The sequence below is a fragment of the Corapipo altera genome, unplaced genomic scaffold (assembly GCF_003945725.1).
Source record: "Corapipo altera isolate COAL_440 unplaced genomic scaffold, ASM394572v1 61411, whole genome shotgun sequence".
Lineage (NCBI taxonomy): Eukaryota > Metazoa > Chordata > Aves > Passeriformes > Pipridae > Corapipo > Corapipo altera.
In genome coordinates, this window is record NW_020884875.1 from 5,485,058 (window position 1) to 5,498,258 (window position 13,201).

At 37.6% G+C, this 13,201-nt stretch overlaps 1 protein-coding gene across 1 annotated transcript in view; it reads left to right on the forward strand.

Moving 5' to 3' along the window:
* The first annotated feature begins 58 nt into the window (after window positions 1–58).
* Window positions 59–13,201, forward strand: part of MTREX (Mtr4 exosome RNA helicase) — a 45,433-nt gene continuing 32,290 nt past the window's right edge. The window contains exons 1-13 of the mRNA XM_027634406.1: window positions 59–335; window positions 1,054–1,182; window positions 2,829–2,895; window positions 4,453–4,515; window positions 4,987–5,099; window positions 5,795–5,969; window positions 6,931–7,021; window positions 7,367–7,491; window positions 8,691–8,789; window positions 9,551–9,653; window positions 9,793–9,924; window positions 11,103–11,182; window positions 12,595–12,705. Coding sequence (XP_027490207.1) covers window positions 220–335; window positions 1,054–1,182; window positions 2,829–2,895; window positions 4,453–4,515; window positions 4,987–5,099; window positions 5,795–5,969; window positions 6,931–7,021; window positions 7,367–7,491; window positions 8,691–8,789; window positions 9,551–9,653; window positions 9,793–9,924; window positions 11,103–11,182; window positions 12,595–12,705 — 1,404 coding nt within the window. The 5' untranslated portion in view covers window positions 59–219. The remainder of the gene's footprint in view (window positions 336–1,053; window positions 1,183–2,828; window positions 2,896–4,452; window positions 4,516–4,986; window positions 5,100–5,794; window positions 5,970–6,930; window positions 7,022–7,366; window positions 7,492–8,690; window positions 8,790–9,550; window positions 9,654–9,792; window positions 9,925–11,102; window positions 11,183–12,594; window positions 12,706–13,201) is intronic.

Below are 13,201 nucleotides of genomic sequence, written 5' to 3' on the forward strand. Positions count from 1 at the left end.
GGAGCGGGCCCGAGACTGGGAGCGGGCCCGAGACTGGGAGCGGGCCCGAGACTGGGAGCGGGCCCGAGACTGGGAGCGGGCCCGAGACTGGGAGCGGGCCGTGCGTGCGGCTCCCGGCGCCCAGGGCCGGCGGGCAGCTCTGTCTGTCCCCTCCAGGGGTGCGGCGCCGGAAAGGCCCCCCCCGCGCGTGGCACTGTGGGAGCGCGGCGGGTGGCAAGCATGGCGGAGGCGTTCGGGGACGAGCTCTTCAGTGTGTTCGAGGGGGACGCGGCCGCCGCCGCCTCTGGGGCCAAGAAGGGCAAAGCGGGCGCCGTCGAGGCCGCCAGGAGAGCAGGGTGAGGGCGCGGAGAGGGGCCGCGGGTGCTCTGTCGGTGTCGGCTCGGGTCGTAGCACTGGGCCTGGCTTGTGCCGGCGGGTGTGAGCTGCTGAACCCCCCCGCCACCGGGAGTCGATGCAGCCTGAAGGAACCCAGCGTATATAAGTGTCTGAAGGGAGGGTGCCAAGAGGATGGAGCCAGGCTCTTTTTGGTGGTGCTGAGCAATAGGAAAAGAGGCAGCGGGCAGAAACTGATACACAGGAATTTTCATCTGAACATGAGGGAGAACTACTTTATTGTGTGGGTGACCAAGCACTGGAACAGGTTACCTAGAGAAGTGATGGAGTCTCCCTCACAGGAAATATTCCAAAACTGTCTGTATGCAGTCCTGTGCCATGTGCTCTGGGATGACCCTGCTTGATCAGGGAGGTTGGACCACTGTGGTGCCTTCCAACCTGACCTGTTCTGTAATTCTGTGACCTGCTTTCCCAAAATTTCTGGCCCTAAAGCTCTAGTCAGCCCTGGCTCAGTGGAAATTGGGAAGTATTGGGACCTGCTAGGCAGCTTATCTGGGAAGTGACCTGAAATACCACAGTTCTTCTTGTGAATGGAGTTCCCCCTGGATTGTTCCCTGAAAGCAATGTGATCGCAGTCACCATTGGGACAGCTGTTTTCTTTCCTGAAAATAAATAAATTAAAGATGCAAAGTTTTAATTTTTTATCTGTTTATGTTGCAGAAAAGGATTGGAAGAAAAACCTGCAGTGCCAGCAACAGGGAAGCCGAAAAGGGATGTTGAGGTTGATAGTACAGAAGCTGTTTTTTTGGGAAAGAAGCCAAAATTGGAAGATGTATCAGAAGATGCTAAGTAAGTGCCCAGCTTAATGTGTAAAGTAGTTCCAGCAAACCATACTGGTTAGCTGTTGCTGATTGTAAACAGTCACTATAGTTTTGCACTGTTTTCGAATAAAGATGAATTTTTCTATGAAGATTTTCATTTCTGTTCTCTGTTTTAAGTGAGACTGCTAGTGCAGTCTCAGCAGTGATGAGCACTGGATGTGTTTAAAATAAAAGTGCAAGTGTTCATGTATTTAGTCATGTATTTAGTATTTATCACATATGTAAGTACAAAGTGTTATGTGTTTGTGGGTACTCATATGAATTGAGAGTTCTTGGTCAAAGCCATTGTGTTGATTCCACACACAGCAAGAGATGAGCAGCCAAGTACATGGGAGGAGGCAGGCTTGGTTTGCTGTGTACCATGCCATTGAAAGATGTATTTGGCTTGAGATACTCTGGGGTAATTAGAGTAATTTGACCAGAGAGACAGAAACAAGACTTTTGAGGCATGTAAGGTGTTAACTGCAGTAAATGTTTGGAATCTTGATTACAGGTGTGCATTTAAATTTGAGCATAAATGGCAAGTGTTTGACATGGAGAGAGGGGTGTACTTGTACATGTGAGCAGCTAGGGAGATGAGGCAGCTGAAGGGAAGCCAGAATGCTGTTTTTGTGCTGTAGGATCTGCATTATCTATCCCTTTTTTCTTTCTAGAACTTCATGACTGGTATTATGAGGTGTTTTGAAAATAGGTGGAAGGGGCAGTGCAGGCACTTTTTTATCTTATTGTATCTTAAGAGGTTCTTGGAAACTCAGAAGCTTATGTTCATTCCGAAAATTAGGAGGGTTCATGGGAAAAAAAGTCGTCCAGACCTGCCAAATGCAGGTGTGCACTTCCTATTCAAGATGCAGAAAACTGTACTACAGAAATATAACATGTGTTTGCTGTACTCTTTTACTCTTTTCTGGGTGATGTGTTACTGACTTCTGTCAGGCAGAATTCTGTCAGGATTGTCAATTGGTCTTGCATATTAATCCTTCCTAAGTTGAAAGTAAGATTTTCTGAGAGGTCATGAGAAGACTTCTTAGAGCACTGTAAACAAAGGGTATAGAAGCAAGAGAAAACCAGAGCCAACATTTTAAGTCAGTTTCTGAGTGGTATCAGCAGAATGTGTACTGTGTACCCACAGTAGCTTATAAAATCATCAGGAATAAACAGTTTCATGCAGTGAGACTGTAGTCCTTCCTTGTGGCCATGAAAGAAGGAACTGGTACAGAAGCTGGGCCTTGTCTTCAGGCAGCTGCTTGGGTTGATCCAGGCTGCTGTTATTCTGTGTCATGACTAGCAGCAGGAATACAGGTCTTGAATTCTGCTTTGTTGTATATTGGAAAAAGTCCCCATTTAATCATAAAACTTTATGCAAACGAATGAGATCCAAGTGCTGGTTTGTGGTGAAAGATTTAAAGCAGCAGCTAAAGTAGACTTACGTAGCAGCAAAATCTTAACTTACAGGTATTTGTCCTAGTAGTAGTCTCTGCCGACTGTCCACGTCAAGATTGTGCATATTTTCTTCATGTCACAGTTAAAGTAGAGGTGAAATTCAACATGTTAGTGTTTATAAAGACGGAAGAATTTTTGGATGCTTTTCAGTGATGCTAAGTCATGTGTTTTTAGTCTGGCAGACCTGATGCCTCAAGTAAAGGTACAAGCTGTGGAAACTGTTGAAGGCTGCACGCATGAGGTAAGTGCAGTGAAAATGCATATGGAAAATATAGGCTTGTTTCATATAATTGTATTTATTACTGCTGGATTAATAGTATTGTTTGTTTCGCTTTTAATTATTGTATCATGGAATTGCAAATCACTTAGGTTGAAAAAGACCTTTAACATCATCCTTAAGACCTTTGACTGCATTAGCCCAGCACTGCCAGTTCCATCACTAAAGCAGGTTCCCTAGGGTCATATCTCCATGTCTTTAAATACTCCCAGGTTTGGTGACTCAACCACTTCCCTGGGCAGCCTGTTGCAATGCTTGACAACCATTCCTGTGGAGAAATTTCTTCTGATATTCTGTGTATGTCCGGTTTTCCCTGGCGCAGCTTGAGGCCATTTTGTATTGTCCTGTCACTTGTTACCTCTGAGGAGAAACCAACCGAAACCTGACCGTGCCTGTAGCCCTGCCTGGAGATGTGACCCAAGGGCAGGACCCAGCACTGGGCCTTGTTGAACCTCATACTATTGGCCTCAACCCGTTGATCCAGCCAGTCCAGATCCCTCTGCAGAATCCTGCTATACTTCAGCAGATATATTATTTTATATTATATTTATGCTTGTAAAGAGTTTGAAGTTTGTGTCTGACATGGAGCATTCAGAAAATGCACTTGAAAAATTAGTAGGATATCTTACCAGAAGTTTGAATCATACTTGTAATGTAATTGAGTGATTGTGAAAGACTTGATGATAATGTAGATAGGTTTCCATATTTGAAAGCTACCAAGAACATTCTGAGCACTGTTGTTGAGGAGGAAAACCTACTGATTGTTAAAATAGGACTGTGTTCATATTGTGATCTATGTGTGCAGCAGTGCATTCTCTGTTATGCCATATTCTGCTGTTCTTGTTCATGAATGAAAAGCTTTCTTGTAAAGCTGATTACTGTTGAAAATTACATATTGGCAAAAAGAAAAAAAAAGTTTTCTTTTGTGAAAACAAAATTTTGAAAATTATCCATTTTCAAATTGTATTGATAGACATAAATACACATCTAAATGCGAAAAATGGAAAATATTAATGCCCAGATGTCTGTACAATTATTGTTATCTTGAGTTGTCTCATAGAGGTTTGCCTTGAGTTAGTAACTGAACAGAGCTTAAGTATTTAGAATGAATAAATGTGGGATTTTGGCTGAGAACAGGAACATTACCTGTTTAAATAACAGTGTTGTATGGAAAAGGAATATAATCAGTGTGAGCTGAGTAATTGCTTCTCACCACCACTGGCTGAAAGCATGATTGTGTCTTGTCCCGAAGAGCTGATGTTCCAAGGTAGGTGAAGCAGTAATATTTCACACAAGACAGCAGGGGTATCAGCAAAGTGAGAGAAGGAGCATTATTGGGGCAGGAGAATAGAGAGATTAATTGAAAAACTCTTAAGAGAAAGGAAGGAACCTTTGACACATGAGCTCACAGAAACGGGATAATAGCAATTCAAGTTAGTTTTCGTACGCTTGACGTTGCCAGACATCACTGCAGTGGACACAGAATTCTGCAACTGTTTTTATTTTAAATGTATTTTATAGGTTGCACTTCCAGCATATGAAGAATTCACAGGTCTGAAACCACGAACTGGAAAAGCTGCAAAAGTATGTGGTAGATTGCATTTCTTTTTCTTTTTTGTACATGCTTTAGATAGTAGATAAGAGTAGAGCAGAAGATTATGTACTTTGTCAGTAAGATCTGGAAAAGATGACCTGTCATAAGTAAGTGTTTCTATACGTAAAATCTGATAGAGAAAACCATATGGTTGAATGCGGTGGATAGGCTGTTATGTCAATTCTTTGTGCAACATCAGGTGGTGGCATCACTGTAGTTTCTCTTCCTAAATTAGTAAATTAGAGAAAATTCAGTCATCAGGGCAAAAGTTAATTTGGTATGATATCAAGACATAAGCAAAGATCTTAGGTGTGCTATTAGATCAAAATATTTAAATACAAAGCTATTGCAGAATACTGGACTAAGATCAGCTGAAATTACAAATATCTGCAGGATTTCTGCCTCTAATTTGCACACTTTGTTTTAAGATTATGCAATGTTTTTGCTTTTTTTCTTTCTAGGAATATCCCTTTATTCTTGATGCCTTTCAGAGAGAAGCTATTCTTTGTGTAGATAACAACCAGTCCGTGTTGGTGTCAGCTCATACATCAGCTGGTAAAACTGTTTGTGCTGAGTAAGTTATTTTCTAACAAACTCTAGTAGAAGGGTATGATATTCGTTGTGTCATTTTGTTGCGCCATCAGTAGCTATTGTGTCCCAGTTTCTTGATGCAAAGTTCAGTCCATAGGTGTTAGAATTGAATTGGCCACTCTTGAATATAAAAATTACATTTCTCATCTTGTTTACTGGGTAGTGAAAGGCTTAATTTGTGTTTAAGCTTAACTTCTATTTTTGAACAACCTGTTGGGATGTTATTGTATAGACTGAAGAGAAAGTTTCTTTCAAATTTTTGAAAGCTAGTGTATATTTTCTGTCAGTGTTTGATCGTACAATGGAGTGACTTTGCTGACCTGAAGTAAAAATGTACATGAAGATATATTAGAGCATGGACTCAAATAATAGTAGTTTTGTTGTGAGACAGTGACAGTTTTTTAGTTAAACCAGATGTGCTCTGGTGTCCATAAAAATCAGTTAAGTTGGTGTCAAGGATTTTTTACTCTCCAAAGGGGCATGTGTAGTTGAGTTAAGATTGCACTGAACTTAATCTAAATGCTGGATTTATTAGAGCATGGGTTCAAATGCTGCATACCATTCTACTGGTGTTCTGAATTGCATAGTTTATTTTGCTTTTAAGCAGGAGATTGGAGCAAAGTAATATGCTCTGAATGTCTTCCTGAAAACTCTAATATGTACAGTGTTTGAATACAGGTATGCAATTGCCCTGGCTTTGAGGGAGAAACAGCGTGTGATATTTACAAGTCCAATTAAAGCTTTGAGTAATCAGAAGTACCGTGAAATGTATGAAGAATTTCAGGATGTTGGTTTGATGACTGGAGATGTTACCATTAATCCTACAGCTTCTTGTCTGGTAATGACAACCGAGGTAAGATCAGACATTAATTCTTGATCTGTGTGTTTTCTTCTACCTTTTTTGATTGGGAAGGTCTGATATTAAAACATTAAAGTTGCCCAGTTAGGGTAGAAAATATTCTAAAGTTCGTTAAGACTCCTTTGAATGTTTTAACTTTTGGTTATTTAAAAAGTGAGGTAAATCTCTATGAACTTTTGAACTGTCAGTTAGGAACTTTTAATTTTAATGTGGAGAGAGTCAGAACTTAATTTCCTGAGTGCTCAAGGCACTGACTTTTCTTTGGATAGATGTGAAAAGCTGACAGCCACACTATGGGGTCAGTGTTTTGTTCTAGGGGGCAAAATGCAAAGAGCAAAATCATGGAGGGGTAGTTGAGTGGCTCACAGTAGATCCTGGAACTCAAGGAATATGCAGCTTTTAACTTCTGGTAACAAAGTACTGTTGGCAGAGTTTTGTCATATTTCTGTTGTAGAAGTCTGTCTAACCATTAGTCACAATTTTTCTCTTTTTGTCTTTACCTCAAAGGAGCAGCCAAAACTTTGGTAGGGAAAGATTGGGGTAGAGAGTCTGGATGATTTGATTTCTGACAAAAGAGTTCCTCTTAATCACAGGAGGGTTACGTATTAAGATGAGAGAAAAAGAAGGCTTGGCAGAAGTGGATCTGTAGACCTGTATCAATTATGCTGACATAGAGGCTGGGAGAAATATGTTTTATTCTTTCATGTTCCTTCAGTGTTCCTTGCCGGGAAACCAGTTCTTCTCACGTCGTGAGATTTGTTAGATTGAAATCAACTTGGAAAGCATCTAAGAACCTGTCTAAAATAGCGTCTAAAACGCTTTTAGGTTTTGTACAAAGTAAGATTTCATACTGCTGTGTAAATGTGAACCAAAAATTCTGACAGTTTTTTACTGACATCTGTGTAATGTGACTATTATTTCATGCGATGGAACTGAATTCTTTTTTTTTTCCTAGATTTTGAGAAGTATGCTCTACAGAGGTTCCGAGGTTATGCGTGAGGTCGCGTGGGTTATTTTTGATGAAATTCACTACATGAGAGACTCAGGTATCCTGCGTGTACTGTCTTTCTTTTCAAGAAAGCTTATTTTTTCCTAAAGAACACTTTCTTTTCCTTTTGAAGAATTAAGTCTTATTCTCCCTCTTAAAATAAGTCATCTTCTTTATAAATATATAAGAATTTGTCTTTTACTGAATGTACATCATTATTATGTTTGCGTTTTCTTGTCCAAAGCAAAAGCAACTTTGAGGGCGTTCGATATATCCCACTTGTGTAGGGGAGACTTGTTTTAATTTTTGTTTTATTTTGTATTTACGCATGGTATTCTTTGGCTTCAGGATGAAAAATATGCTTTGATCACATAAATTTCTCATATGACTTTTCCATTTTCAGAACGTGGTGTGGTTTGGGAAGAGACAATTATTTTGCTCCCTGACAATGTACATTATGTGTTCCTTTCTGCAACTATTCCAAATGCCCGTCAGTTTGCTGAGTGGATCTGCCATCTTCACAAACAGGTTGTGTTTTTCATGTGCTACACCTCCATCTTTGTTGTTTTTTGACATAAAATGGTATGGCTGATAACATCTGGGCCTTTGAGTGTCTTTTTAGTCATGTCATTGCTTACAGATGATAGTAGATCACTCCTGGCTTCTATGGTTGTAATCTTACTTTTGCAGTTATGCTACCTGTTGGTTCTACATGGTAACGTTAAAGTAATTTCTTCAGTGTTTATTTTCCACAACTATTTAGGTACCTGCCTGATTTGAACAAATATTCTGAATTATGAAACATGATGAATGTACAGTAATTTTCTGAAAGCTGATAAACAAGGTTATTGGGAGAAATTTTTTAGGAGCTCTGTAAAAAGGCCATGAAGGAATCAAAGTAAATCTTAAATCCATAGGAAATATTATATATGCTCACAAACAAAGTGAGAAAAGAGAAATGTAAGAAATCTACCTTGTCCGGTAACCTTTAGGGTTTTAATTTTGGAGTTTTTTTTTCCAAGACTTGCTTTTGTAGCAAAGAATTTGTGAGTTAGAATTGGGGAATTTGGTATCAACAAGAGACCTGTCGAATTTTAAAAATATCCCAGAGATTGATTCTTATGTTGTTTATGATGAAGGGACTATAGTATAAGACATGTCTATTTAAACTTGGCACAAAACCTTGATTCTGTTTTGCATAAGACTAGATCATAGGGTTTTTTTCAAAGCAGGTTTAGGTAATATTTAATGTTTTAAAGGAAGTGTTTTGTTTGTTTTTTCTTAGAGAAGCTTTCTCTATCCACTGAAAGTGGATGTTCATAAAAGTGTACTGTGAGCCTTTTTTAGGTGTTTCAAGAAAAACTTCAGGCTTTTTTACAGAAGAGAAGTTAACAGTTTTTCCTTCGATTTTAGAAGGTGTTAATATTGTGAGTCTGTCTAATAATGCAGAAGGAAATATTACCTGTCTTTACTTTTTGTGTTCACAGGAGAGAATTTTTGTAGCCAACTTGTGTTCTAAAGCATTTAGAAACTTTCATTTTCTTAAAGAATGTCATTAGTACAAAAGCCGTATTCAGGAAAGAAAATTTATTATTTTACACTCTGAGAGCCTTACTTTCTGGCCTCTAGAAAGTTGTATTTTAGTAGTAATGTATTGGCTTTCTAATCAAGTGATTTTTAAAATGAAATTATAAAATATTGATGTGAATTCTGTTTTTTCTTTGTAGCCTTGCCATGTGATTTACACTGACTATCGACCCACTCCACTACAGCATTATATATTCCCAGCAGGAGGAGATGGACTCCATCTGGTTGTGGATGAAAATGTAAGGAAAGTTCAGTTTGTTTGAAACATTGTTTTCCTCACTCAAAAACTTGAGCTCTTGCAAAATTTGAATAGGCTGTATAAAGGATGCTTTTGTTAAAATTAAGTAAGAGTGAGTAGTTATGTTCTCTGAATTGCTCTTAGATTTTTGGAGTCTTACACAAGAAATTGGTTATCTAATGTCGTGCAGGCAGCTGAGTTAATACTTCCCTAAAATATCTTAAGTGCCCACATCCTTGCTTTGTTTGCAAAACTGCATGCTGCTTTCTGTAAATCTGCAAAGTAGTTGATATTCCTTGTACTGTTTCTGACTCAAAACGTAGTGGCATGTAAATTTTACTTTGGTAGAGGGTGCAAAATACTTTTGTTCCTTTAGGTGATTTTGAACTAACAACTTGTTTAAAATTCATCATCAGCTTGCTCAGGAGTAGCTAATGCCGTAAACAGCAGTATTGTGCTTGAAGCTAGATCTTCTTTGGGCAGTGCAGTTTTATGTGGACATTCCTAAAAGTCCGTTTTGGTATTGTGTCATTCAGCATATCTGGTGTGATTGATGGTGTGATGGTAGGAGCAATGAGCAGTAACTTCAGAGATGCCGATGTAATTCTGTGCTGTGACATGACCTAGTAAACTCTCTTGCCAGCTTATGTATTGTTTTTGTTCCTCTGCCTCTATATGTGGGGTAATGGTGCAAAGCAGAAAGTATTTTTAAGTGAGCTGTGTAAGAAGTAACTACTAACAAAGATTGTGTTTTACATCTAGGGAGATTTCAGAGAAGATAATTTTAATACAGCAATGCAAGTGCTTAGAGATGCAGGCGACTTAGCAAAAGGGGACCAGAAAGGCAGAAAAGGAGGAACAAAAGGTGAGTTTGAATCCCACTCTGAGATAACTTTTTGTATTAATACTACGAAGTTATATGCAAGTTACACTTGTGTTTTAATTACTCAGTAAGACTTTTTTTTTTGTAAAATTTAATTTAAATTAATGTAATCTCTCTACAGGTCCTTCAAATGTTTTTAAGATTGTGAAGATGATCATGGAAAGGAATTTCCAACCTGTGATTATTTTCAGCTTCAGTAAGAAAGACTGCGAAGCCTATGCACTTCAGATGACAAAGTTAGATTTCAATACAGGTACAGATAAATCAAATGCAATTTTACTCAGAGTTATAGTGTAATGTGAAATGTTACTTTTTCTTAGGAACTGTCTGCACATATGGCTTTTTCATTTACTATGCCAGTATATCAGGCTGTTTTCTGTAGGAAAATATTGGTGCACAAAGAATATTTTGTCACCACAATGTTGAACAGTTATTCTATTTTAAACTCCACTTCTTTCTCCAGTAACCTGTTTATTATAATAATAGCAGGTGAGTTCCTAGAAAATTCTATATATAATGGGAGAAGACTGATCATAACAAAAGTATTTCCCAAAATTTTCATGTTATGTCCACTTCAAAAATGAGTATTCTCTCAATGTCCAAATAACTGTATAACAAACCACTAGGCTGTTCTTTCTCAACTATGCAATCCAGTTTCTTTCTTTCCTTCTTCCCCCTTCTTCTCAAAAGTGAAAACCAAACATAAACAAAGAATAATTTTTTTTATCTTGGACTAAGACCACACTTGGCAAGTAAGTTTAAGTTCATTGCTTCTCGGAAATCTAAAGAGCTGTAACAAAAATAAGGAATTTGTTGTAAATCAATGTATTGTTTCACATTTGTGAAACACCCTGTTCAGGGTTCTTGCTTGCTTACTTGCTCCAATCTTCGCATGTTTTGGTTGTGTTGCAAAATAGTGTAGGTGTTTCTGTCAGAAAATTTAAAGTATGCATAAGTACAGAGATGCATTTTCGTATGTTTTCTTCAGAGTCTCACCTTTGAGTATATTTTCTTTGTATTCGTACAACTGAGTATAAAGGGTGTAAACTGTGAGACTTAGTAGGGAAGAGCCTCTGTGTCAATGCAAACATGGACTAGTGGTTGGAAGAAAAGTGGGGAGGTTCATGGGTAGATTGGTAGTACATAAAACTATAATTCCCAAGTTTGGAAGTAGCTGAAATTTGTATTATTCTGACAGGTTTGTTCTATTTTCCTTTTTCCTGATCATCTACTGCTGGTTACTGTTAAGCTTCTTTAGGCTCATTGAAGTCTTGATTGTTTGACCCGATGTGGGAGATTTTGTTTAGACTTCACAGTCTTCCATGGTATTTTTATTGTAAACTTCCGTAAATATTAGAATGTGGTAACACTTTGTTTACATATAGTATTAACCTTCTACATTTTGTAATAACTTACTGATTGCCTTCTTAGATGAAGAAAAAAAGATGGTTGAAGAAGTGTTCAATAATGCAATTGACTGTCTGTCAGATGAAGACAAAAAGCTTCCTCAGGTCAGTGGAAGTTGAATAGGGTTCTTTTGAATAGGATTGAACTGGTGTTCTCCTGTTTGTTGCAACTTTTGAGGCTGTGGATCTTTTGTAGAGTGTACAGAAATTTTAAAACTGGATAATCTTATTCATCTCCCTGGGTAGTATCTCTTTCATTGCTCCTTGTCATTATGAAATAGGAGATTAAGATTCCTTGTAGTTGTGATTCCAGCAAATGATGTATGCCAAAATTACCAATGGAGTTCCTGCCCCTTGTTTTATTTTTTTTAATTATGGTTTTAAGTAAAAGTAAGAGCTTATAAAGAGATGGATCTGAGTTTAAACTGTATGGAAATAGTTCAAGTGAGAGTACAGTATGAACTTATTGGTTATTGGCGTCTGAAGCTTTCAAAAAGTTGCAGTGATGCATCTGCAGTCTAATTTATTGTACAATGACTAAGCATAGTGACATTTTCCCATTCTTACAGTGGAAAAATACAAGCTTCTAAGTGGACAGAATATTACAGGATTCAGTACTTTTGTAACAAAAACTATCGATTTTTTTTCTAACCCCTTCTTCTGTTGATTTGTGTCCATCGTGTCTTAATGGTATGATCTTTATTGTGAGTATAGCAGTTTCCCCTTGCAAAAAATCAGCCATTTAATTTTTGACCATGCCTACTTGGTTTGGTTTCCACATATCAGTTTTATGAATATGGAAAAAATCCAGAAAATAGGAATCCAGTATATAAAGTGGTGTGTGCTGGTTTTTTGTTAAGCTTAAAAAGTGGCATTGTATCCAAGTTATCTGTTTGAGTATCCGTGTATCGTCAGAATTAGGTTTGGGGTGAAAACCAAGTGTTAATAGATTATTAGTGAGAATCTTCATTGTCAAAGGAAAAAAAAAAACAGAGAAAGCTAAGTTTACTTAGGTATTTGTTTGAACTATAATGTTCTTAGAATTAAAGAGTGTATCTCAGTCATTTGCAGCCTGAATTTCCTTGTCTGGTTCTCATAGGTGCTGACTTCAGTTTTACAGCACATCCCAATAAGCGAAATTATGGCAACTAAATTTGAAAAAAAAAATCTCGTGCATACCAGAATCACTATTTCAAAAATGATTTTAAATTAGGCGCTTTTTTTTTAATAGAACCAAATTTAAATACTAACTGCATGTGTAAATTAGGTCATACCTTTACAGTGCCTAACCCAGTCTGAGACTGGTCTACTAAAAGGATTGGCCTCTGACTTTAACCTTCGTATTATTCCTAGTTCTAACTGGAATGTAATATTGAAGGAATATTTATTGTATTTTAAGCTGGGAAATAGTGAATGTCATCAACACTAAGGGCAGTGGTGAGATTTTCCATGCAAGTTTTATTTTTTCTTAACAAATACTAAAATTTGTTTACTGGTCTTTGTACATTTCTTCCCAGGTCGAGCATGTACTTCCTCTTCTGAAACGAGGAATTGGTATTCATCATGGTGGTTTGCTCCCTATCTTAAAAGAAACCATAGAAATTCTTTTCTCTGAGGGCCTGATAAAGGTATTTTTTATGTCCGTATTTAGTTTGTTCTCTGTTGTGAATACATAGTTCATAATACTGAAAATCCAAAAGTATGTCTTAGCTCAGGATGTACATTAGTATTATAGTGTACAGTTGCAGCTTGTAGTTTTAAGTGTTTCAGATTTTATTTGAAAGTATTTGAACTTAAAATAATCTAGTTTTGAACATTTTCTTCAACTGTTTTATGTTAAATTTTGTTCCTAAAGATGTCGCTGGACATTCACCAACCTGTTTGTTGGATGTCCTAAGTGTCATACTTTCAGAAAAATGTAACCTTATATGAAAGTCGTGGGAGGTCTTTTTGGGTAGCTAATTCCTATTTTCTTCTTGCAAAATTTGAACATTGGAATTATTATTATTGATTAATGTAATTTGCACCCCCTAATGTTTATTTTTGGAGTCTAATTAGTCCCATCTAACTAGTTTTCATGTTTTACCAGAGAAAGAAGGGAAAGAGGGAAAGACTCATTTTCTC